This window comes from Thamnophis elegans, chromosome 9 (genome assembly GCF_009769535.1).
Source record: "Thamnophis elegans isolate rThaEle1 chromosome 9, rThaEle1.pri, whole genome shotgun sequence".
Taxonomy (NCBI): Eukaryota; Metazoa; Chordata; class Lepidosauria; order Squamata; family Colubridae; genus Thamnophis; species Thamnophis elegans.
Window position 1 is genome coordinate 13,630,636 of NC_045549.1, and position 25,340 is coordinate 13,655,975.

A 25,340-nucleotide genomic window follows, 5' to 3' on the forward strand; every position below is an offset into this window, starting at 1 on the left:
TAAGAGTAAACTCTCAGGTGGTTACTTAACACAAAATTTATTTCAAACACCTCTTCCTCGTGGCTCTCACCTGTGTTGTGTCACCTCTTCTCCTGTAAATTAAAGGCCTTCTCTACCTCCTTCTCACCATTTATCGTATTTATTCATCTGACTCCCAGGTTGCAAAGAATTGCAGATTTTGCACACCTTGAAGCTGAGATAAGCTTTTATCAGTTAGGAAGGGAAATATAGTCTTCATATTGCCTAGGTATTAATTATGAATTACTAATAATTAAGTTTGTTTGATTCATCAGCTGGGAATGAGAAGAAGAGTGTAGCTTAGAATCAGAGGATTGGACCCAGTGGTGGGATTCAGCCAGTTCGCACCTATTCGGGAGAACCGGTTGGTAACTTTCTAAGAGAGAACCAGTTCAGAAGTTCAGAGAACCAGTTGTTGGAAGAAATCTCCTTTTGTTTTTTTCCACTTTACAGGGCTAATCCTGTAAGGAAGGCAGGAAGGAAACATTCTGGTGTTGTTTCTAGCCTAATCTTTATTGACCTGCTTACAGAAACTGCCTCTCCGGTTAACCCTTATTACATTGTAACAGCTAAGGTCCATTGACCTGAATGATCTTGAGTTGGCCATGCCCACCCAGTCACATGACCACCAAGCCCCACCTACCCAGATGGTCATTAGGGCAGAGAACCGGTTGTTGAATTATTTGAATCCCACCATTGATTGGACCTGTCAAATCATAATGGCTCTGTACAATCTCACAAGCAGGGAGAGGGCTGAAGAAGTGAGGGTGGCCATGCTTTGTGCTAAACTAGAACATGATTTGTTTGCTTTGGCAAAACAATTGAGATTTGACTCAATAAGCCAGTTATTGTACTACAACCTACTTACATAGTTACTGCTGGGAAAATATTATCCAGGGACTTACACAATTCTTTGAGTGGCAAGAGGTATGAGTTATTCATGTCAGAGCCTGCGGAGTATGATAAAAGAGATTGAGCTTGACTATTTATAAATTGTTGGATTTTCTTGGGGCGTTCTCTGAACTTGCTTGATTTTCTGAACATGCTTCATTGCCAGAGTGAGTAATATAACTCAGGAGAAACATTTTGCATGTTTGCACTGTTCCAATATCTCAGTGGCTGCCACAAAGAAGAGGGAGTCAAGCTGTTCTCCAAGCATCTGAGGCAGGATAAGAGCAATGGGTGGAGACTAATCAAGGAGAGAAGCAACTTAGAACTCAAGAGAAATTTCCTGACAGAACAATTAATCAGTGGAACAACTTGCCTCCAGAAGTTGTGAATGCTCCAAAACTGGAAGTTTTTCAGAAGATGTTGGATAACCATTTGCCTGAAGTGGTGTAGGGTTTCCTGCCTAAGTAGGGGGTTGGAATAGAAGACCTCTAAGGTCCCTTCCAACTCTTGTTATTCTATATTCTAAATCCAAGACGGGATTGCATAAGAATGACATGGGACTCAGCTGCTTGAAGATTTTGAGAGCACAGAAACAGTTTATTTGAGAGCACAGAAACAGCACTGGAGGTAGCTTACAAGTTGGCTGGTAATATTTATAGTAGAGGTGGTCCTTTGTGAAGTTTGTGCGAATGTGCCCTTTGCAGTGTTTAACTTGGGTTAACTTGCAGCTCCAGTGGGAAAACATTTGGAGGCGAGGTGGCGCAGTGGTTAAATGCAGCACTGCAGGCTACTTCAGCTGACTGCAGTTCTGCAGTTCGGCTGTTCAGATCTCACCGGCTCAGGTTGACTCAGCCTTCCATCCTTCCGAGGTGGGTAAAATGAGGACCCGGATTGTTGGGGGCAATAGGCTGACTCTGTAAACTGCTTAGAGAGGGCTGAAAGCCCTATGAAGCGGTATATAAGTCTAGCTGCTATTGCTATTGCTATTTTATTGTCCAAATATGAATGCAAAGGATAGAAAACTGGCATTTCTTTACTTCAGAAACAGAGGAATGTGGGATGAAGTGATATCGTCTGTCAAATGCATGATGGCTTAGCACATGTTACATTTTTTTCTACCTTTATGATTTCGTAGTCGGAAAACAGGTGATGTTCCAACCATCCTTGCAATTGATTTATTGCTCCTTGCTTTGGGTGGAGCACTGTTCTCAAGAGATTTCTTTAGGTGAAGATGACTTGTTTGGGTTTCTACCAAAATCCTTACAACCACATTTAGACAAAGTATTCTGTTTTGTGCTCTGCGACTTGCCTGTTTGAAAGTGTTTTCTGAGAAAAGAAACATGGTTTTATAATAATGGCCTTAACAGATGCACCTTGTTAGACTGCTACACTTTGGTAGGTTTATTGAGTTACTCACAGTAGTGAATGTGTCCGAAAACCCTTGTCTTCCATTCCTTCATTCTGGAATGATCTTTCGGGTGATTAGTAGAGGTTTCTGGATGAACATTTGTAAAGACATTACAAGGACGTATTTGCACAATGATAGCACAGCTATCAGGCTAATATTTGTATGTCTTGCTTCCATATCTTTTTTGGCCTGCCATTCCAATTTAGTTTTCCTTCAGAGGGTGTTTTCTATTCTTAACAATTTCAACATGTTGCTCCCAACATGGCGGTCACTTCTTGTTCTGACCGAGGCTTCCCGAGCATGAAGCAAAGTCCTTGTCCCGACAAAAAAACCTTTTATTAATTTACTGGGAATTTTGCTCATTCACATCCAGCAACGTCTTTTGAGGGAGGATTTACAGTCACAGACCTTATCTGGCTTGAAGATCTGACAGGCTGTTATCTGCAAAACTTGGCAAGGAGTCTCAGAGAGCCACAAACCAATTAAGCGAACTAATTGTCTCTTGCAAACTTCACTCCTGTTTCGCTCTTCTTTTATTTCCTCTGGGAGAGGCCATTCATCGTCCATCTGTGGCCATACTCCCAAGTCAACCCCTGTTCTTTAGCTGTTCCCTTCGTCTGGCAACTCTACGCATGCACACACTGGGAACAGGATCCAGCTGTTCATCTGCCTCACTGATGTCTGACACTGAAGGTAGCTGATAACTGACATATGGCTCTGGCCCCCTCTCTGCTTCTGACACAGAGCCCTCAACAGAGCCTTCCCCAGACTCCAAGATTGGCCCATCTTCCTCCCCAACCTCCTCACTGTCCGAATCTGCTGCCAGCTCCCTTGGCCACTGGCGAGCCACAACACTACTTCTGAGATATTGTGCCAATTAATTTCCTTAAAACACACATGAGATCAAATAAGTAAAGCAAACATGAAACAAGATCACACAGAATTTAGAGATCTTCAGTTTTCTTTCAGAAAATACTTAAAAAAGACCCCAATGAGTTTGAAGTTACGTTTACGTCTTCTTTATTGTGAGGAAGAAATAAACTCACACCAGTATATGATATGTTAATATAGATTTTTGTGAAGAATAGAGCTTTTGCAGTTTGCATAAGGAATATAAAACCATGATATTAGAAATGTGATTGCACATTGACTTAACGTTTGAAAAGCTTTGATACTTTGAGTCATTCTTGTTTCTTGACATCAAATCCGATACTCAGAAACTTTTCCAAAGCCACCATAGCACGCTCTGGAAGAATTCTGGGGGGGAAAAAACAAGAAAATTAAATAAAGATCTCAACATCTATCTTCAATGCAAGACGTTGATGTAATTGCTTGGGTTTTTTCCCCCGATATGCTGCAACATGTATTTTAAATCTAATTGTCAGTGCAGAAATTCAGCCCTTAAGCACTCTGCATACGTACGTTTCCATCACAGGGAACATTGCAAGAGGAGATGGGATCACGATCTTCTTTTGATTGCAGAGTATCCCATCCACAAGCCTCTTTGCAACTGCCTCAGGTTTCAAAACAGGTATTACCCTGCAATTTATAATTGTTAATGTTATTAATGGTGAGCTATTAATTCATTATATTTTAAAAGAAGTGACTGGGCTGCCAGGGGTTCGCAGGGGTTTGGGAAAACTAACTAAGATTCTGTCCAATTCGAGAACCCCCAAATCCCATTCCTGGCTGGCCCCGCCCCGCCCATCTCTCCCCTCCCAGGAGTCTCCACGCAGCCCATTTTGGATGTAGATAAGTGCAGGGATATGTGCGGAGACTCGGGGAGGGCGAAAAAAAAAGGCTACCAGAAGTTCGGGAAGGCCAGAAATAGGCCTGTTTTCGGCCTTCTAGAAGCTCGAGAAAAGTCTCGGGAGGGCAAAAACTCCCACCATCGTGGTGCAGGAGGCCAACTGGGCCACGCCTACCATGGCCACGCCCTACCAAGCAACCGGGCAGAGAACCCCTTACTAAAATGTTTGAAGCCCACCCCTGACTACAGTTATCAGAGATATTGATTCTATCTGCTCAAATATGATGGTGACAAACCAGGGGTGGGTTCCTGCCAGTTCTAACCTCTTCTATAGAAGAGGTTCCACAAATCTACAGTGCCGTTTAGAACCGGTTCCAGCTCCCTCCTCCCGCCCGTGCGCACATCATCAAGATGAAGAGTGAGAGGAGGAATTCTGGGAGTTGAAGTCCACAAGTCTTAAAGCTGTCAAGTTTGAACACCCTTGGGTTTTTTTTTCTAAAGGTTTAGGGGTTTAAGGGTCTTGTCACTTGACAGCTTTAAGACTTGCGTGCTTCAAATGCCAGGGTTTCTGAGCCAGCACTTGGTTGCTAAGCAAGAGCGTTGTTAAGTGAGTTTCACCACATTTTACAAGTTGGCCATGCCCACCAAGTCACATGGCTGGCAAGTCACTCCCACCCAGTCACATGGCCGGCAAGCCACTCCCACAAAGCAGGCCACACCTACAGAAGAGGTTCTAAATTTTTTTGGAACCTACCACTGTGACAAAACCATGACCTCAAAGATGCAGGAACACCAGTTCCTGTTTTGCAGCCATCACAATAACTTATCTTTTTTATAGGAATATTTTCCTAAGATCAAGTGTAGCTTTTTTGAAAGCTACACTTGATCTTAGCCAAAAGGCCGAGAAGCGATCTTAGCCAAAAGGCCTTGAAAGCATTTATGAAAGAGGACCGGGGAGGGGAGGGGGAGGGAGAGAGAATGGCAGTCCAGCATCTGGTTCAGAAGTCTGCATATATTGTCCAGAAAAATAAAGTTGCAAGATGGAGGGAAGAAGCTTCTGGCCATGGTGAGGGAAAGGTTCATCAACTTTCCTGTGGTCCCTGAGGTTTTGACCTAGCTACTCTTTCCCATGGCAGCCATTTTGGGAGAAACGCCCAAAATATGCTGTCCAGATTCTGTTGGTTTCAAATGATTAGCAATGTGCATCTAAGCCAGTGTTTCTCAACCTTGGCAACTGGACGTCTGGATTTCAACTCCCAGAATTCCGCAACCAGCATGTTGAACTTGACCTCCACATGTCTTAATGTCTCTCAAGAAGATGCCACACCCATTTGCACCATTCAGGTGACCCTGATGACACAGATAAACCTCCAGAGGGCCTTAAGTGTTCTCTAAAAGGAATGCAAATGGCAAGCTGTCTGCAAGGAGTATAAATCCTTCCATTCCCCACCATCCAATCAGAGCTGAAGAAGCTTCTTGGATGAGAAGCGAAATGTCTTCAGAGAAAAACTAGAAAGTCCAACTACTTCTTGAAAAAGCACCTTTGGGACAACCATGACTTGGAGGATCAGGAATTTCCTCAGATACATGTCTTGCCAAGATTGGGGAACTGTTCTATGCTAACTAGACCCATCTTGCCTCTTACCGTGACTTTGGGTTTTCTACAAGCCCTGTGTTTACAAAAAATGGACACACGCAGGTAGTCTTGATCCCATCTTTTCCCAAAGCAGATAATTCTTTGGTAAAGCCATTGTGAAACCCGATGACAGCAAACTTGCTGGAGCTAAACAGGAGAGGAAAATTAGGGGAGAAAAGAATCTTAATCTTTCTATTAAAGCAGTTAAAACCAATTCAAAACTGTAACAACCAAAAGACAGGAAAGAATGCAATTAAACCTATACAGGCCCTTCGTGGGCTGCCCAGGCCCCATATTCTGAGGGTTTTCCAGAAAGCTGGCAGAATTGGGGCCAATCTCACCTGATATTCCAAAGTAGGGCGTCAAACTCGATTTCATTGAGGGTCACAGGATTGTGTTTGACCTTGAGCTGGGGTAATTGGGGGGCATGGCCAGCTTGACGTCACTCGTGTCGGGGATGACTATGGTGGCCCGAGCACTTGCCCAGCCAAAACAGGCTCCTGAGCTCTGTTTTGTACTGCAATTGGAGCACAAGTAGGGTGTCAAACTTGATTTCATTGAGGGTCACATCAGGGTTGTGTTTGACCTTGAGCTGGGGTAATTGGGGGGCATGGCCAGCTTGACGTCACTCGTGTCGGGGATGACTATGGTGGCCCGAGCACTTGCCCAGCAAAAACAGGTTCCCGAGTTCTGTTTTGTGCTGCGATTGGAGCACAAGTAGGGTGTCAAACTCGATTTCATTGAGGGTCACATTAGGGTTGTGTTTGACCTTGAGTTGGGGTAGTTGGGGGGCATGGCCAGCCTGACGTCACTCGTCGGGGATGACTATGGTGGCCCGAGCACTTGCCCAGCAAAAATGGGCTCCCGAGCTCTGTTTTGTGCTGCGATTGCTTCCTGCAACCTCTACCAGCGAAAACAGAGCTTGGGGAGGGGAGCTCCCATAACCCTCAAGGTCCATTTTCGCTGGCAGAGGCTGGTCCTTTGTTGTTTCCAGGGCAGAGGCTGGTCCTTTGTTGTTTCTAAGAACCCCATGGGCCAGATCCGCCCCCCCATGGCCTTGATTTGACACCGCCCCCCCCCCGCCCGACCGCACTGCCCCTAGACCCCCCTGCTCCAAGGGGTGGGTTCCCCACCAACTGAAACTCTGTGGCTTATGGGACCAGAAACATGCTGTCCTTCCTTCTGGACCTGATGGGATGGTGGATATAATTGGGGTGAGGTAGTCTCTCAATTAACTTGGCCCCATGGAATGTACAGCTCTAGGTCCTGGAAGTCTGGCTTGATCTGTGCCTGATATGCAGAGTGGGAACGTATAACCACCATCATGGACTTAGACAAATGCAATAATCCCTTCAAGGGGCTTATAAACAAGCTTACAAAGTGAAGCAACATAATATTGATCAGAGTTTTATGCAACTCTGATCTGATGGCTTTCTTTCTCATGAATGTCAGCAGTAAAGAAATATATGTAGCTCTGGGTTGAACCGGGGAGTCTTCGGTTCTCCCTGAGCTTGGCTGTTTCTTGAAGATAGCAATAACACTTAGACTTATATACCGCTTTACATTGCTTTTACAGCCCTCTCTAAGTGGTTTTATAGAGTCAGCCTATTGCCCGCAACAATCTGGGTCCTCATTTTACTGATCTCAGAAAAATGGAAATCAACCTCAAGCCGGGAAGAACTCGATTTCATTGAGGTCACATCAGGGTTGTTTTGACCTTGAGTTGGGGTAGTTGGGGGGCATGGCCAGCCTGACGTCACTCGTGTCGGGGATGACTATGGTGGCCCGAGCACTTGCCCAGCAAAAACAGGTTCCCGAGCTCTGTTTTGCTGCGATTGGAGCACAAGTAGGGTGTCAAACTCGATTTCATTGAGGGTCACATCAGGGTTGTGTTTGACTGTGGTTGGTGTAGTTTGGGGGCATGGCCAGCTCGACGTCACTCGTGTCGGGGATGACTATGGTGGCCCGAGCACTTGCCCAGCAAAAATGGGCTCCCGAGCTCTGTTTTGTGCTGCGATTGCTTCCTGCAACCTCTACCAGCGAAAACAGAGCTTGGGGAGGGGAGCTCCCATAACCCTCTCGAGGTCCATTTTCGCTGGCAGAGGCTGGTCCTTTGTTGTTTCCAGGGCACAGGCTGGTCCTTTGTTGTTTCTAAGAACCCCATGGGCCAGATCCGCCCACCCCCCAGGCCTTGAGTTTGACACCCCTGCTCCAACCCTAACCCTAACCCCACCAACTGAAACTCTGTGGCTTATGGCAGTGTTTCTCAACCTTGGCGACTTTAAGTCCTGTGGACTTCAACTCCCAGATTCTGGGAGACTCCCAGATTCTGGGTTGAAGTCCACAGGACTTAAAGTCTCCAAGGTTGAGAAACACTGGCTTATGGGACCAGAAACATGCTGTCCTTCCTTCTGGACCTGATGGGATGGGTGGATATAATTGGGGTGAGGTAGTCTCTCAATTAACTTGGCCCCATGCAATGTACAGCTCTAGGTCCTGGAAGTCTGGCTTGATCTGTGCCTGATAGCAGAGTGGGAACGTATAACCACCATCATGGACTTAGACAAATGCAATAATCCCTTCAAGAGGCTTATAAACAAGCTTACAAAGTGAAGCAACATAATATTGATCAGAGTTTTATGCAACTCTGATCTGATGGCTTTCTTTTCTCATGAATGTCAGCAGTAAAAGAAAATATGTAGCTCTGGGTTGAACCGGGGAGTCTTCGGTTCTCCCTGAGCTTGGCTGTTTTCTTGAAGATAGCATAGCACTTAGACTTATATACTGCTTTACATTGCTTTTACAGCCCTCTCTAAGTGGTTTTATAGAGTCAGCCTATTGCCCGCAACAATCTGGGTCCTCATTTTACTGATCTCAGAAAGATGGAAGTCAACCTCAAGCCGGGAAGAATTGAAGTATCGAACTGCTGGCAGCGGGCAGTCAGCCGAAGTAGCCTGCAGTACTGCATTCTGACCGCTGCCCCTCCACGGCTCTTATTAAGATGTTTCATTACCCAGCTAGGTAATTTCTTCAGTGCTAGAAGAGTGTGGGGTTTAATCTCTGTTTATAATCTACAGGTAGTCCTCAATGTATGATCGCAATGGAGCCCAGAATTTATGCTGCTAAGTGAGACATTTGCCAAGTGAGTTTTGCCCCATTTTACAAATTTTCTTGACACGTTTGTTAAGTGAATCGCTGCAGTTGTTAATGAGTAACACGGTTGCTGAATGAATCTGGTTTGCCCATTGACTTGGCTTGTCAGAAGTTCGCAAAGGGGATCACCTGACCCCAGGACACCGCAACTGTCATAAACGTGAGTCAGTTATCAAGCATCCAAATGTAAATCACATGACTATGGGGATACTTTCTATCTTGTCTTGTAATGCTGAGCATGTCCCTTTTTTTAAATACCCCATATAAATACCCCCTACTAGAATCCTGCTTTATTAGTCTGCTATTATGCCAGCATTTCTTGCATGTCAGAGGGAGGTCAGTACAATTTGCTCCCAATTCTATTCTCTGAACTAGCATTGACCCCAAAATGGTGCAAAAGAGCCATATGAATATTGACACTGTTCCTAAAAAAATTTTTTTTCTTTCCCTCGGAGTATAAGACCACCTTTTTCCCCAAAAAAGAGGCTGGAAACCTGGGTGCATCTTATACACTGAATACAGCATTTTTTGCCTCCCAAACCCACCCCCTTCACCAAGATGGCCGTGCAGAGCCTGTAGGAGGCTTTCAGAGAGCTCTTGGGGCTTGGGGAGGGCAGAAATAAGCGAAAACCAGGCCGTTTCTTGCTCAATTCCCCCCCCAACCCCCGGAGCATTCTATAAGCCTCCTAAAGGCTATTCGTGACATTTATTTTTTTAAAAAAATGGGCCCATTTTCACGAAAAACGGGCCGTTTTTGGGAGGTCTGCAGTGTGCAGAAACTTTTTTTAATTTGCTTTTTCAAAACCTTGGTGCGTCTTATACTCTGGTGCGTCTTATACTCTGAAAAATATGGTACTTTTAGATTTCAATAGAAAGAAACACATGACTCTTATACTTACCAATAAGTGAACAGAAAAGGAACAGACACAAAGCCACCAACGGATGCAATGCTGACAATATGACCGTAGTTATTTTTCATCATAGCTGGCAGGAAAGCTTTTATTGTCTGTAATGAAGATTTCATGTGTGACCCAAAAGTATGGTTACAGTTCTGTACCTTTTCATTCAAAAGCACACATATTCTTAATGAATAATTGATGTGCATGCTATTTATAATTAGATGATTTCTCCCCCTCCAATAATCATTGGAAGCAGTGTGAACGTAATAGTTTTATACATATGTGTAAAGAGACTGGATACAGCCATTGGCCTAAAGCACAGGTGTCAAACACGCCGCGTCATGTTGCCATCACGTGACTTTTGCGACATTTTCCCCTTTCATGGAGCTGGGGTGGACGTGAGCTGTGTGTGACACATTCGGTCCACAGGCTACCAGTTTGACATCCCTGGCCCTAAAGGGTGGTAATACAGATGACGAATGGGCCTTCAAGTCTAAGTGCTATTGCTATTAGATTTCTAATTTCTGATTGACCGCACACTGGCTGGTCAGGGACAGCCAAAGGGTTGGATGTGGTCCAGGATATGCATTAGGGTATATAAAGCTTTATGTGACTTGAGCCCAAATTACTTGCTGGACTTTTAATGCCTATACATGCTCCCTCATATGCTTAGATCTTTCAGGAGTCTATCTGTTAATCCTGTATAATTCCATGGGACTTTCATTGTGGAAATTACTGTTAAAAAGGTCTGCTTCTTATAGAAGGATGCAACTCAAAAAGTTTTTTTACTGAGACTTTTTAGAGAGTTAAAAAAAAAAGTTTGCCTGAGTTTTGGCGCAAAGATCTAATAACTTTTTTTTTATTACACTTGCAAAATATATGTGCAGGACCACTAACGGGAATGAACAGTATACAGTTTTAAAATAAAAAAAATTGGCCTCTACTTGGTTAGGTTCCATTCATTGCTTCTTATCCTGCCTTCTGGTACTTTGGAAAATAGGTTGACCCCCTTGATCTTTGCGGCAGCCCCTCAAATTCTGGAACACTGCTCATGTCTCCCCTAATTAGAGGTGGATTGCTACCAGTTCGGCCTGGATCGGGCGAACCTATGCGCAGTGGCAGGAGGCTCCGCCCACCCCCGGATTCTTCGCACAGAAGTCTTCCTAGCATGCGTGGAAGTGTTGCGCGATCACAACGCTCACGCATGAGCAAACCAGTAGTAAAACAAATAGCAACCCACCACTGCCACCCACCACTGCCCCTGGTCCTTCTTTTCATCAAACTAGACATATCCAATTCCAGCTTTATATAGCAATAGCAGTTAGACTTATATACCGCTTCATAGGGCTTTCAGCCCTCTCTAAGTGGTTTACCGAGTCAGCATATTGCCCCCAACAACAATCCGGGTTCTCATTTCACCCACCTCGGAAGGATGGAAGGCTGAGTCAACCTTATATGTTTTAGCCTCCAGCCCGCTAATCATCTTGACCAAAACTGGATGCAGTATTCCAAGCATGGTCATATCAAGACTTTATAAAGCGGGTAGTAATACTTCATGTGAAATATTTCAAGCAGGTAGCAGAAACTGTTTTGCTGGCAGATGAATAAGCTTCCCCAACATATCTTTAGTTATGATCACACTTTTAAGGTACTTTGTGGTACTGTAAGCTCATTAAGCTTAAGCACTGTATTCCTAATATTAATTAAATAGTTAAAATTTAAGTTCTCAGTGATACTTACCCAGTAATGAGCTAGAACATTGATATCATATATTTTTGTATTTGCTTGTCCTGGATGGAAAGCAGATCTCCTGTAATGCCACACCAGCATTATTCACTAAAAGAGTAACATCTCCAACATCTTCTTTTACCTTTAAAATTAAGAAACAGAAATGATTAAACTGTGCACTGGTTAAATTTGGTTTTCTTCCTTTGGGGGGGGGGGGGCGCTGCCAAATAGACCGTGCAGAGACTGAATATTTTAAAAGAAAGAAAAAAAAAAAGCACATTTACAAGATCAGCTTGGCATTCTATAGATGTGCTGTAATTAGTATGTCAACACTAGAGTTTTGGGAGCTGAAGTCTTGAGACATCTGGATAGGCTGATTTAGGGGGCAAGTGACACAATCAGCCTATATACATACAACAATTGTTGTAAAACAAAAGCCCTTTGATTTTGTTTTAAAATTTGTTGGCTCCTTGCCAGAGTTGCACTAAAGTACACTGCAAATTCCTTGGACTGCAAGGGCATCAAACCGGCAGTCCTAGATGAGATCAACCCTGACTGCTCGTTAGAGGGCCAGATCCTGAAGATAAAAACTCAAATACTTTCGCCACCTAATGAGAAGGAAGGACTCACTGAGAAGCGCCTCATGTTGGGGAAAGATGGAGGGGCAAAAGAAGAATGGTACGACAGAGAATGAGGTGCTGGATGGAGTCACAGAAGCATCAGTGTGAGCTTAATGGTCCTCCAGAGGATGGTAGAGGAGCAGGAAGGCCTGGCGGAACCTTGTCCATGGGGTCGCAATGGGTCCAACACGACTTTGCAACTGAACAACAACACTTCCAATTAACAGCAAGACATTCACTGGACAAAATATGACGTAGAAAGCAACACAGGAGCATTTGTAGTGAGATGGAGTTAAAATAAATAAATATATGCAGGTAGTCCGCAACGTACACCACATCGAGCCCCCAATATTCTGGTTGTCCAGTGAGACGTTTGTTGTTATTTTGCCCCATTTTAACCACTTTCTTGTCATAGTTGTTAAGTAATCGCTGCAGTTGATGAGTTTAGTGACACAGTTGTTAAGGGAATCTGCTTCCCACTGAGTTTGCTGGTCAAAAGGGTGACTCCCATGACCTTGGGACACAGCAAAAGTCATAAGTATGGATCTTTGCCAAGCATTTGAATTGTGATCATATGAGCATGGGTGATATACCAAGGTTTCAGTGTGAAAAATGGTCATAAGCAGTGTTGGAATTCAATAGTTTAACAACCGGTTCTCTGCCTTAATAATTTCCTCCACAACCAGTTCACCAAACTGCTCAGAAAGTTCAGACCACTTTCTCCTGAAGTGGTACGAACTGTCTGAATCCCCACCACTGGTCATAAGTCATATTTTTCAAACACTGTTATAAATATGAATGATCTGTGTAAGTTGAGGACCGATATAGCTATATATCAAGGAATGAAAAAATACCAATACCCAATTTGGAAAACTATTATATGCAACATAAGAACTATATCATACTGAATAGGAAGGGAAAATAAACAGTCTCTAAGCTCATTAGAATGCGCTTAAGCTTGTTTCCAAACTTTATAAAAACTAGGGAAAGAAGACAGACATTCACTGTTCTTACTTTCTCAGCCGCAGCGTAGATTTCCTCTCTCGAACTGCAGTCCACCATATAAGGATATACTTCGACTCCCAGCTTCTGCAGTCTTCAGCGACTTCCTCTAGGCCACTCTACAAACAGTAGAAAGAATAAATATAATTCATTTTTTGTGTTCTGCCAACAAAATATTACTGAATCAAAGAAGGGGGTAAAAGTTACTACAGTGCCAACAAAATCATAGTTCGAGAATTTAAAGTTCATGTATGATCAAACCAAGATAGATATTCTGAAGAGTCACAGATTGGCTTCTGTGAAAGGATGCTTCCTTCTACATGGACTAGATCGGAGGTTGTCAAACTTGATTTCATTGAGGGTCACATCAGGGTCGTGTTTGATCTCAGGGGCTGAGTGGATGTGGCTGGGGTGGGCGTGGCCAGCTCAATGTCCTGCAGCCCGCCAGCAGTTCTCCCAAGCTCCGTTTTTCGCTGGCAGAGGCACCATGGGCGGTTACTTCACTGTTTCCAGGGCGGCCCCACGAGCCAGATCTAAGTACCACCGGGGGCTGTATGCAGCCCGCAGGCCTTGAGTTTGATACTAGACTGTTAATTGAATCAATGGGAAGCCATGGTCCCTTTACGCTGTCCAAGGAGTAGTCGGAACTAGAGGGCCACATGTCTAGGATCATTAGGCTCCCACCAGTTTAAGAGCCGAGGTGGCACAGTGGTTAGAGTGCAGTACTGCAGGCTACTTCAGCTGACTGCTAGGTACAGTTCAGCAGTTTCAAATCTCACCGGGCTCAAGGTTGACTCAGCTTCGTCCTTCCGAGGTGGTAAACGAGGACCCAGATTGTTGGGGGCAATATGCTGACTCTGTGAACCGCTTAGAGAGGGCTGTAAAAGCACTATGAAGCGGAATATAAGTCTAAGTGCTATTGCTATTGCTATTTTGCCTCCAGCCACCTCCTTAGTTCATTCAGAACCAGCTTTTCTCTCCTCTGCTGGCCTCCCTCGGCGATTGTCCCTGGCCAATGCGCTGCCCCAGTACCACCACAAGCTACGCACTGGCAGCATTTGCCTGCCCCCACACCCCAGATCTTGTTCTCTTCTGTAATCTATCACCATACAACCTCCTCCCAGCTCCCTTGGTTACCCTTCGCACACCATCATTGCCGCTTGCCACCCATTGGCTGGTGGCTTCTCGGAATTGAATTGAATTTATTTAGCTTGTATGCCGCCCTACTCTCGAAAGACTCAGGAACGGCTAACAAATAAGAAGGGAAGGGTGGGGATACAGAAATAAAAAAAACAACAATTTAAAAATTCACAACAGTCATAACTTAGTATGGGGCTGGATAATTCAACAGCCCAGGCCTGCCGGAACAGCCAGGTCTTGGTCGCTTTGTGGAAGGCCGGAAAGGGTAGTAAGGTCCGGATCTCAAAGGGGAAATCGTTCCATAGGGCCGGAGGAACAAATAGTGTCTTGGTGAATGGGCTGAGTGGAGGGCCAGAGGCCCATTGTCCAGGGAGAATCACCAGGGAGGGTCAGCAGAAGAGGAAAGCTGACTGTGAATGGGCTGAAGCGGGTGGCTGGAGGAGAACTGGGCGTGGCCAATGGTAGGAGCCTAAAGGTCCCATTCAGTTGGCCACTATACATGTCCTGTTTTCACCAGGGGATGCATTGTGTCTTGGAAATAGAGAATGTAAGATAGAAGGATGATTTAGAGCAACGGTGCCCCAACCTTTTGGGCACCAGGGACCGGTTCCATGGAGAGGGTTTTTTCCCGCGGACCGGAAGGGGTGTGGTTTTGTGGATTTAGGGTCATGTAGTCTTAGCACAAACCCCTATAAAATCCTATACTAATGTATGGAGCATTGAGACTCATCTCAAGTTTCCACAGATGTGCCTGGCCTCTATTGGAATGAACTGGGCCATCCCGTGAGATCAGTAATAAAAAGTACCATACAATAAAATCATTTGTTTCCTGTTTCAATGCGATTGTAATCTTGGAATGTCTCAACCTAGTTGATAATCTTGAACAACACAAGGCATTCTTTGTCAAGGATGTAGCAGGAAGCAAGGGACCCATATATGTAATTAATCTATTTAATTAACAGTTCTTGCCCGTTGAATGCTACATTATCTAAATATTTCTTTTCTCTGGCTTCTTACAGCCCACTAATCAGTAGTTCTAGAAGGTAATATTTGACTTAGAGGTGGAGACACCTTTCAGGTTAGAACATAGAATAATAGAGTTGAAAGGGTTCTCAGACTTCCAACCCCCTGCTCAAACAGAAGACCCTGTATCAGTGATGACTAACCTTTTTCTCCTCGCGTGCTCACCTTCATAGTGCAATGTGCCCCAGCCCCCTGCACATGCACACATGCCGCTGTGCTTCCCCCGCAAATGCGCACCACCTTCTGCACTCTCCCCCACCCTGATTTGGGCCTAGCAGGTATCTCTGAAGCCTTCTGAGACCAAGAATGGACCACAGGGCACCACACCCTCACACCCCATTTTGGGCCTAGCAGGTCTCCCTGAAGCCTCCCGAACCCCAAAAACGGGGCACAGGGAGCGCTGCTCCAACCCATGCATACGTGGGCAATCCACTGCCTCCGCACATTTGCCCATGATCCCCTGCACATGCACTATTGGAAAATAATTTAACCCGCTCATCTTTGTAGGAGTCCCTGAAATATTGGAACTCTATCACATCCCCCACTTAGTCCTTCTTTTCATTAGATTAGACCTACTGAATTCTTACAACCATTCTTCATGTTTCAGTTTCCAGCCCCCAATCATTTTTGTTCTTCTCTGCACTCTTTCTATAGTTTCAACATCTTTTTTGCATTGTGGCGACCAGGACTAGCTTGACTTATGACAGGATTCAAAGAGCAATGGCCACATGTTCAATTCCAGTTAAGCTAGTTCATGGTTCTGACCTATGTGTAAGAATCTAGTTAACTATTGTCACTAGATAAGAGTACGTGATGACTCCAGGCTGATTTCTCTTTTGACTCTGGATTCAGGCTCTACCTACATCTTATTTCTATGGTGTAAATAAGGGTGTCTATAGGAGAAAGAATAAAAAATGTTAAGATAATATCCATGACCACCTATATCAGGGGTGTCAAACTCGATTTCATTGAGGGTCACATCAGTGTTGTGTTTGACAATAGGGGTCTGGGGGGGGAGGTCATGGCCCTCTGCCAGTGAAAATGGAACTCGACATGCACCTCCTGGGCCCCATTTCCAGCCACGATGGTCTCCTACAATCCTCCTTGCAATAACTAGTTCGGCAAACCGGATGCAAGATTAGCATCCGGTCCGCCCGAACTGGTCTGAACCGGCTGAATCCCACCTGTTTGCTCTGAAGCAAACCACCCACATATCAACTACATTTTCCGCCCTGTATTTCATATTTTATACATTTTGGATGCTACAACGAAACAAGCAACTGACCACAAAATTGGCCTTCAAGCGATTTATACAAACGCATGTATTCTTGTGTGCATAAACATATAGATATGCACAAACTTTCTGTAGCTGTAAGAAAAGCTTCCTTTGCTCCTTTATTTGGAATTTATTTGCTGAAGAAAAGATGACATTAAAACAATAAAGTTAGCGCCTGCAAGTAGCCAATCGTCTTCAAAAAGCTAAGCGCTCTCTTTCTCTCTCTGTATGTGTGTGTGTGTTGCATCATTCCTGTGGTTAGATTTAAGAGTGTATACTCTCCCTTTCCTAACTTTTAAACAGGGTCATATGCAGGGGTGGGTTGCTGTCAGTTTTACTACTGGTTTGCTTCAAGTGTGCCAGATGTATGCTGCACACGCATGTGCAGTTCAATGTAAATTGTTCTTCGTGCATGCGCAGAACATTTTACAGTGAACTGCGCACAGAAGCCGACTACTATATAACGGAAGCATTGCTATTAGGACTTAGGAGTCTTATTTTTTTGACCCCCGAAATAAGCACGGCCTTATTTTCAAGAAGGTTTTATTTCTTTTGAGGTGCAGGTGGCGGTGATCGCAGTCACCCCAAGGCTTCTGCTGTGTCGCAATATTTTTGGGGGGGTATTTTCAGGGGAGGGCTTATTTTAGAGCATGCATTCAAAAGCCCAAGTGGGATAATTATTGGGGGGGGGGTTGTTCTTATTTTCAGAGAAACAGGATAATACATTGAACAATTAAACATTGTAATGCTCTTCCTTTCCTCTGTTAACATATTTTCCAATAAAAATACCATAGTAACTGTTATGTAAGCTCCCCGTTGGGAGAGCGAGTGCGTTCAGAGAAGCATTGTGAGAATGGTGTTGGAGAACACACAAACCAGCATACAGAGACACTGCAGTTTAAATAGGCTTTTACTTTCATGGAAATAGAGGTATCAGAGTCCATCAAATAGTCCGGTACTCAAAGTTTGCTAGCAGTTGCAAAACTTACAATAGCTCACAGCACTTTCTAACAGCCAGCTTCCAAAACACTCAGATCAGATCAGCCCAGCATTGAACAGAGAGCTAACAGTCGTTCTGGCTCCTCTTATGGCCGATTGAGGAAAACAGCAACCAATCACATTTTACAATAACTTGGAGAATTTTTAAGAAGATAGAGTCTATACCAAAAAATAACCAGACAACAAGGTGCGGAGTGATGTCCATAAAAACTTTACCAAGGAAATAAACAGAAAATTAACTCCACAAAAGGCAAAAGAAATAAGACTACGTGCCTTCGGGACGGTTTAGGTCCGATTGGACCCCCCCCAATAGCAAAAGTATCGGCTGCAGTCTCAGAAACATCGAGATCGCTCGTCCGTACCGTAGGGACATTGGCTCCTCCTCCGAAATACAGTACGCTTTCTGTTACGTTTGGAAAATAAGAAAGCAGCTTGTAGAAATAAATGGTGTGTAATACTTGTTTTATTGAAAATATGATAATAAACAAAATAGCTAAGTTTGATGATTAGTAAGTAGGAATTTAATAATTTTTAGATTGCTTGCTTAAATAAATAGTTGATAATGGTAACAAGGTATATTTCTATGTTGGCTGGAGGTGAGGAAACTGGATAGAAGTAATAAATGAGTTCAACTAATTCTTGTTTAGAATAGGTTATAAAGGTTTAAGGCTATTGGATGACTTTGTAATAATTAATGAAATGCCATTAGGTGGTTGTGTTTTTTAACTATGCATTATTCTAGGCAAAAGGACACTAAAACAATTTCAGTCAAATGAGAACTATGATATGTTGAAAGTAAGACTCATTAAGAACTTTGACATTTGATATGAATGTAAGTGATGATTGTGGAAGAGTTGCACAAAAGCTAATTGTAACCAATTGAAACACTTTCTACAAGATGTAATGCAAGATGATTATTGTGGGTGGGTGTTGTTTGTTTAATAAAAATAAAAATTGTAAAAAAAGAAAGAAAAGAAAGCGTACTGTATTTCCATTGGAACTTGTCCCACAGATATGTTTACATTGATTTCCAGGAATGTCTGTGAGCCTTTTGCTTATTATTCTTGCTCCCTCCCTCAACCCCCCACCCTTTTAAAAAAAATCTTGTTAATTCACTAATTCTAAAGTAGAATAATTGCCTTACCTTGTTTATGTCCCAGAGAACCAGTCGGCTTTTCTGTTTGGCAAATTCAAAGGCTGTGAATCTTCCAATGCCGCATGCAGCTCCAGTTATAAGGACAATTTCACCAGCTACAGATTTTCTCTTCACAGGAATAAAACATTTCACCAAAGCTTCAATATAGCAATAGGTTGCAAAGACTACAAACCAGAGGAAATGGAGTAGAGAATGCATTCTTGCTTTCTTCTACAAATGTGATTTGACAGACTGTTGGGAGAACTTTGGAAAAATGTGCAGCTGGCTATTCAACTACTAACTAAAGCTCTGACAAAACTCCACCCTATGCAAATCCACTTAGAAAATGAAACATAGACATGATGAAATGATAAATATACTTGCTCTTTAAAGTTTATGATAACCAGCATGTTGACAGAGAAGTGTCATCCTTTTTCTTTCAGCAGTTCTGACTCAGAGAATTTTATAGGATACATAATCCCTGTTTTCCCGAAAATAAGACCTCCCTGGATAATAAGCCCAATTGCGCTTTTGAGTGCATGCGCAAAAATAAGCCCTTCTCAAAATATTGCAAAACAGCAGCAGTTATGAGTAAGGTGACCAGACGTCCCGCTTTTGGCAGAACAGTCCCTTTTTTAAATAATTTGTTCCACGTCCCATGGCGTTTTTAAAATGGCGTGATTTTTCGTGCGGCCGCGAAGGAAGCCAAAGGAAGCTCCTGCCTCCTTTTGGGATAGCTCGGAAAAGCTCAGGTTGGTTCCGATTGGGTTCGGGTCTTCCGGAAAAGCGCTTGGCTAGCGTCAGGTGTTGCAGGCGTCGGCTACGAGAGGTGAGAGTAGAGGGGTGTTTCCGTCTTTCGGCAAATCCCAGACAGGCTCGGCAGGTCCGCCCGGATTTGCAATTGGCCGGGAGAAGTCTGGCTTGGAATGGACAAGCGGCGGAGTGGCGGCGTCCAGGCTTGGCGCAATGGCATCCCCATCGCGGAGGCTGCAGACCAAGCCAGTCATCACCTGCCTGAAGAGCGTCCTCCTCATCTACACCTTCGTCTTCTGGGTGAAGAAGGGTCTAAAGGAACAATGGGGGGTGGGGAAGAGGGACCCCTCACCCTCACCCTGGACACGCAGAGGTCTTCAAACTTGGGCACTTTAATGGACTTCAACTCCCAGCATTCTCCAACTGCAGAATGCTGGGAGTTGAACTCCACAAGTCTTAAAGTGCCCAGTTTGGGGACCCCTGCCCTAGACACAAGGAGCAAGGCAAGGGCTCCGCCTTTGCCTTTCTCTCCTTCCCACCCCCAAACACTTTTGCAAAGGGAGGGGGCGCTTTTTGCAAAGAAAAGTGTGTGTGGGAGGGACTACATGAGCCATGAGGTCGCGGGAGCTAGTAGGAAGGCAGCAGAGGGGGCGGGAGCAGGAAAAAAAAGGCCCTATGGCTTCTCAAAAGCACGGTGGAGGCGGCGGCAGCAGGGGTAATGCGGTGGCCAGCTCGGGAGGGAGGCGGCACCACCACTGCCACGGGCGGGGGTGCCAGCGGGAGCTTTGGCGGCTTCACCTCAGCCCCAGTGCCGGGTGGCAAATTTTTAATCAAGAACACACCGCTTAACCAATTTTAAAATCTGGTCGCTTTAGTCATGAGCTGACCACACTGTCCGCCTCCTGCACCTCAAGCTTGCCTCCAGAAGTTGTGATGCCTCAACACTGCAAGTCTTTAAGAAGATGTTGGATAGCCATCTGTCTGTATAGGGTTTCCTGCCTAGAAGACCTCCGAGGTCCCTTCCAACTCTGCTATTAATGTTTTTTTTAAAAACTGAAATAAATGAATCAACCGAGTCCGATTTGAATCCAATTACAAGAAACACGAATTGCTTCGGTGGATTATTTTTAAAAAAATGGATGTTTGAGATCAGAAATGATGGCTTCAGAAATAAAGACTGAATTTATAAGACCAGGAAAAATCAGAATCTCCTCCGGTTGCATAGATGTCTCCTTCTCTTCCCTGCATATTTTGCATGGAAAGTAATTTTAGGCAAAATTATTAATAATTTTAGGCAAAATATAATTCTCCTAAATAACGTCATAGGGTTTCCTGCCTAGGCAGGGGGTTGGACTAGAAGACCTCCAAGGTCCCTTCCAACTCTGCTTTTGTATTATTATTATTTTTAAACTGAAATAAATGAATCAACAGAGTCCGATTCGAATCCAATTAGAAGAAACACGAATCGCTTCGGTGGATTCTTTTTAAAAAAAAATGGATTTTTCCGATCAGAAACGATGGCTTCAGAAATAAAGTCTGAATTTATAAGACCAGGAAAAGTCAGAACGCTTCTATCTCCGCTGGTTGCACAGACGTCTCCTTCTCTTCCCTGCATATTTTTGCATGGAAAATAATTTTAGGCAAAATTATTAATTATTTCTCCAAAATAATTTTATGCAAAATATAATTCTCCCAAATAACCTCATTTAGCGCGGCTCTGATTTTTTCTATCTCTATGAGCGAGGAAGAAAATTGACACAGACATGAGAAGATGGGCTCGCCAATAGGCAATCACGTGCTCACCCCATATCCAATCAGAAATATAATCCGCGTGACGTAATCCTTTGCGACGAGGTGAGACGAACCTCTGCGCGTTTTTAATTACGATTGCACGTGGGCCGGGGCTAACGTGGGACGCGGGGTGGGGGGGAACGATATCTTTCGTTTTATTGGCGAGAGTTGCTGTCTTTTATTGTTCCGCCTCATCAAGGCGGAAGTGCAGAGAAGTCCAAGCCACTGGGTAAGTCGAGAAGGGAAACAGGCGCTCGAGCATTAACCAATCACGAGACAGCGGCTTGTTTGAAGGCGGGATCACGTGACAAGGAAGGAAGGAAATTTGACGGTGAGTTTGGTGGAGGAAAAGAGTGGGCTGGAAAGTACACTCGTTCTCCCCCGCCTAAGAGTATAATTACTTTGCTTATGGAGTGAATTCACATATTATATGTGTATATTATTTATTTCACATACAAGCACACCTATATATGTGTGTCTGCTTGTCGAATCACTGATAGTTAGGTTTGCACAATGCATTCACCCACGAAAACAAAACCATATTATGTTTTATTTATTTATTATTATTTATTTCGTCAACAATGAATTAGATAACAGAGATAATAGTATAGTCTTTATTGTCATTGCACAAAATAAATAAAACGAAATTGGTTTTAGCCTCGCTGGTGCAAAATTATAGCGGAAACGAAAAAAGAAAGGTAAAGAAAAAACTAGTCATACGTTTCCGTGTGTGCGTGGAGTGATTGTGGTTGTATTTAAAAGTCTGACAGCCCAAGGATAGAAACTATCTTTAAACCTATTTGTTTGGCTGGCTATACTTTGATGTCTTCTGCCTGATGGTAGAAGTGCAAAGAGACACTGACCAGGGTGTGAATGATCTTTGAGTATCTTCCTTACTCTGCTAAAGCAGAGAGACCTGGAATGTCATCCAGTGGTGTTAGAGGGCAACCAATGGTTTCTTGTGCCGAATCGATCACTCTCTGTAGTGCCTTCCTGTCAGCAGCTGTTAAACCAGCATACCATACTGTAATACAATATGTGAGGACACTTTCTATAGTGGACTGATGGAAAGATGTCATCAGCCGTTGTTCTATCTGATTTTTTCGCAGGACTCTAAGGAAATCACCACGATGTTTATATGTGTGTGTGTGTGTGTGTATGTATGTATGTATGTGTATGTATGTATATATTTATCAGCACAAATACAATAATGTAACAAAAAGGCAACAGTAAAAATATTGGGTTTCTGCCTGGATGGTCTCTTGTGACGAGCCGAAGGACAGAGAATGGAAAGTGATCTTCTCCCATATTTGGGCATACCGGGGGTTGTAAAATCTAATAGATACCTTTCACCCTGGCTTGGCTGATAAGGATCAGAGCCTGTGGCCTAATGGCTAAGATGTCTGCCTAATATGTAATATAGCCCAGGTTCAAATCCCAGTAAGGGTATGGCTAGCTGATGAGAGCTAAATAGCTTGAAATACATCTATACTAGTCTCCCTTTATTTATTTATCAGCACAAATACAACAAACATATATATATATATATATATATATATATAGTATGTATGTATATATATATATTAGATTTTTGATTTTTTGATTTTTGAAATACATCTATACTAGTCTCCCTTTATTTATTTATCAGCACAAATAAAAAAACACACAAATATAACAAAGGCAACAGTAAAAATATTGGGTTTCTGTCGTGATGGACTCTTGTGACGAGCCGATAGACAGATGATGGAAGCAGTTAGCTTCCTCCCATAATTGGGGCTTACCAGGGGTTGTAAAAAATCTAATAGATACCTTTCACCCTGGCTTCGCTGATAACGGATAAAGCCTGTGGCCTAATGGCTAAGAAGTTTGCCTAGGATGTAATATAGCCCAGGTTCAAATCCCAGTAAGGGTATGGCTAGCTGATGAGAGCTAAATAGCTTGAAATAGATCTACTAGTCTCCCTTTATTATTTATCAGCACAATAAACACACACACACACACACACACATATAATATAGATAGATAGATAGATAGATAGATAGAGAGAGAGAGAGAGAGAGGGAGGGAGGGAGGAGGGAGAGATTTTCACGGGTGTAGGTATGGTCTTGTTGTATTTGGGTCTTTTCCCGTGTAAGATTGAGATTGTCTTGGCTTTGTAGATTTTCACGGGTGTAGGTATGCTGGTCTTGTATACGGGTTTTACCAAGACAATCTCAATCTTACACGGGAAAAGACCTGAATACAAGACTAGCATGTGTGTGTGTGTGCGTGTGTGTATGGTGTGTTGTGTGTATAAACATGATTATGAATACATGGAATGAATACAAATACAAGGGAATATTAGGACCAGGGACAGTAGCACGCTGGTGCGCTTATGCATGCCCCCTGTAGACCTCTTAGGAATGGGTGAGGTCTACGGTAGATAGTCTAGTCAGTGGTAGTCAACCTGGGTCCCTACCGCCCACTAGTTGGTTTTCCAGCTTTCATGGTGGGCGGTAGGGGTTTGCTGTAACTTTGCTTTATAAATTTTATAAAGTTACTTTCCTACTTTATAAATCACTATTACTGTGGAACTGTGGGCGGTTAGAAATTTTTACTACTAACAGAGCTTGTTGGACTTCAAGTCCCAGAATTCCTCCTCTCGCTCTTCATCTTGATGATGTGCGGGCGGGCAGGGGGAGGGATCTGGAACCGGTTCTTAAACGGCACTGTAGTTTGTGGAACCTCTTCTATAGAAGTGGTTAGAACTGGCAGGAAACCCACCCTGCAGTACAGTGTTAAAATATAAAAAAGAAACACAGAGTTGTCCATTAATTCATATGTATTGCAATATCTTCAGATATATAAAACTATGAATTTGGGAAGCAAATTGACAGAAAGATCAGCAAAGGGGAAAAACTTTGAATTAGGGTCTGCAGGTGAGCAGAATAGACAGCTTGCATCCAGACTTATAATATATACATTATAGTGATAATCATTTTATCTTGTAGGTGAGGAAGAAGTGAAGACAGCATATATCACATCCAATTTTTCCACTGTTTGGTATCCATGTTTTTCTATGCCGCACTTAGGTGTTTCTTTCTGAAGAAGCCAGCTTCTTATGAACTCACTTCATGGTATGGCAAGAAGTTTCCTAGTTCGAAACCATTACTGTAGTTTCTCTTTCGGTAACTCTTTCGGTTGTTACTAACAAGTCCTGCCACAATTTCTCTCCATATTTCAGACAACAAAGAATCTTGCTTACAGGTATTTATTCCATGGTCTAATTTACTTTCTATACAAATCTCCATGTCAGAGAACCATCGCAGTTAGAGGTGTTTGACTAGCACTGGAAGTGCCCATGTTTTTGAGCAAGTCATTCTTTCAAGTCAAAATAACATCAAATTGGGGGGGGGGGGGATGTGAGAAAAGTGCCTACATAAGCCACTCTTTTGCTTCTAGCTAGAAGGTGAAATGCAAACCTAATATCACAAATAAACTGATGGTTGCCTAAAGTTCAGAATATTGCCATAGCACAAATAGCTGATGCTTGGAGTTTATGAAGCCGTGTGTTCTGACCTAGGCTTCCCCAAAAGGTGCGAAGCAGATTCCTGGTCCCGACAAAACCCCTTTTATAAACGAATGTGAATTCCTCTCATTGACATTCAGCCAAGGCCTAGAAAACAGGTCTTCAAAGGTGAATTTATGACCACATACTTATCTACTTGGAAAGCTGCTATCTAAATATTTTCCAAATGCAGTGCAAGGAAAGGCTTGCAAAGATTCTCTGAGATTCACGGACAGATCTTCACACTACTGAAACAAATGAACGAATGAACGAACGAATGGTTTCCTACAAAAGCCCATTTCTCCTTTCGCTCCTCTTTTATTTCCTAGGGGAGGGGCCATTCATTGGCCACTTGTGGCTTTACTCTCAAATTGACCCTGATTTCTTAGCTGTTCTTTTCTTCTTCAGTTATCAGCTGCCTTTGGAGTCGGAAATCAGTGGGGGAAGAAGAACAGCTGGAGTCTGTTCCCGAAGTGTGCAAGTGCAGAGCTGCCAGGAGAAGGAAACTGTTAAGGAGCAAGGGCCAACTCATGAGTAAAGGCACAGGTGGACTGTCAATGGCCTTTCCCAT

General features: G+C 43.5%; 1 protein-coding gene across 1 annotated transcript; it reads right to left on the reverse strand.

Annotated features, from left to right (window-relative positions):
* Positions 1–3,313: 3,313 nt before the first annotated feature.
* On the reverse strand, positions 3,314–19,000 carry LOC116513544 (estradiol 17-beta-dehydrogenase 11-like). Its single transcript, XM_032224684.1, is given in 10 exon segments — positions 3,314–3,574; positions 3,740–3,856; positions 5,713–5,850; positions 9,756–9,862; positions 11,496–11,536; positions 11,539–11,571; positions 11,574–11,625; positions 13,118–13,194; positions 13,197–13,224; positions 18,688–19,000. Coding segments are annotated over 10 exon segments (879 nt in total). The 5' UTR covers positions 18,898–19,000; the 3' UTR covers positions 3,314–3,498.
* Between the last annotated feature and the right edge of the window lie 6,340 nt (positions 19,001–25,340).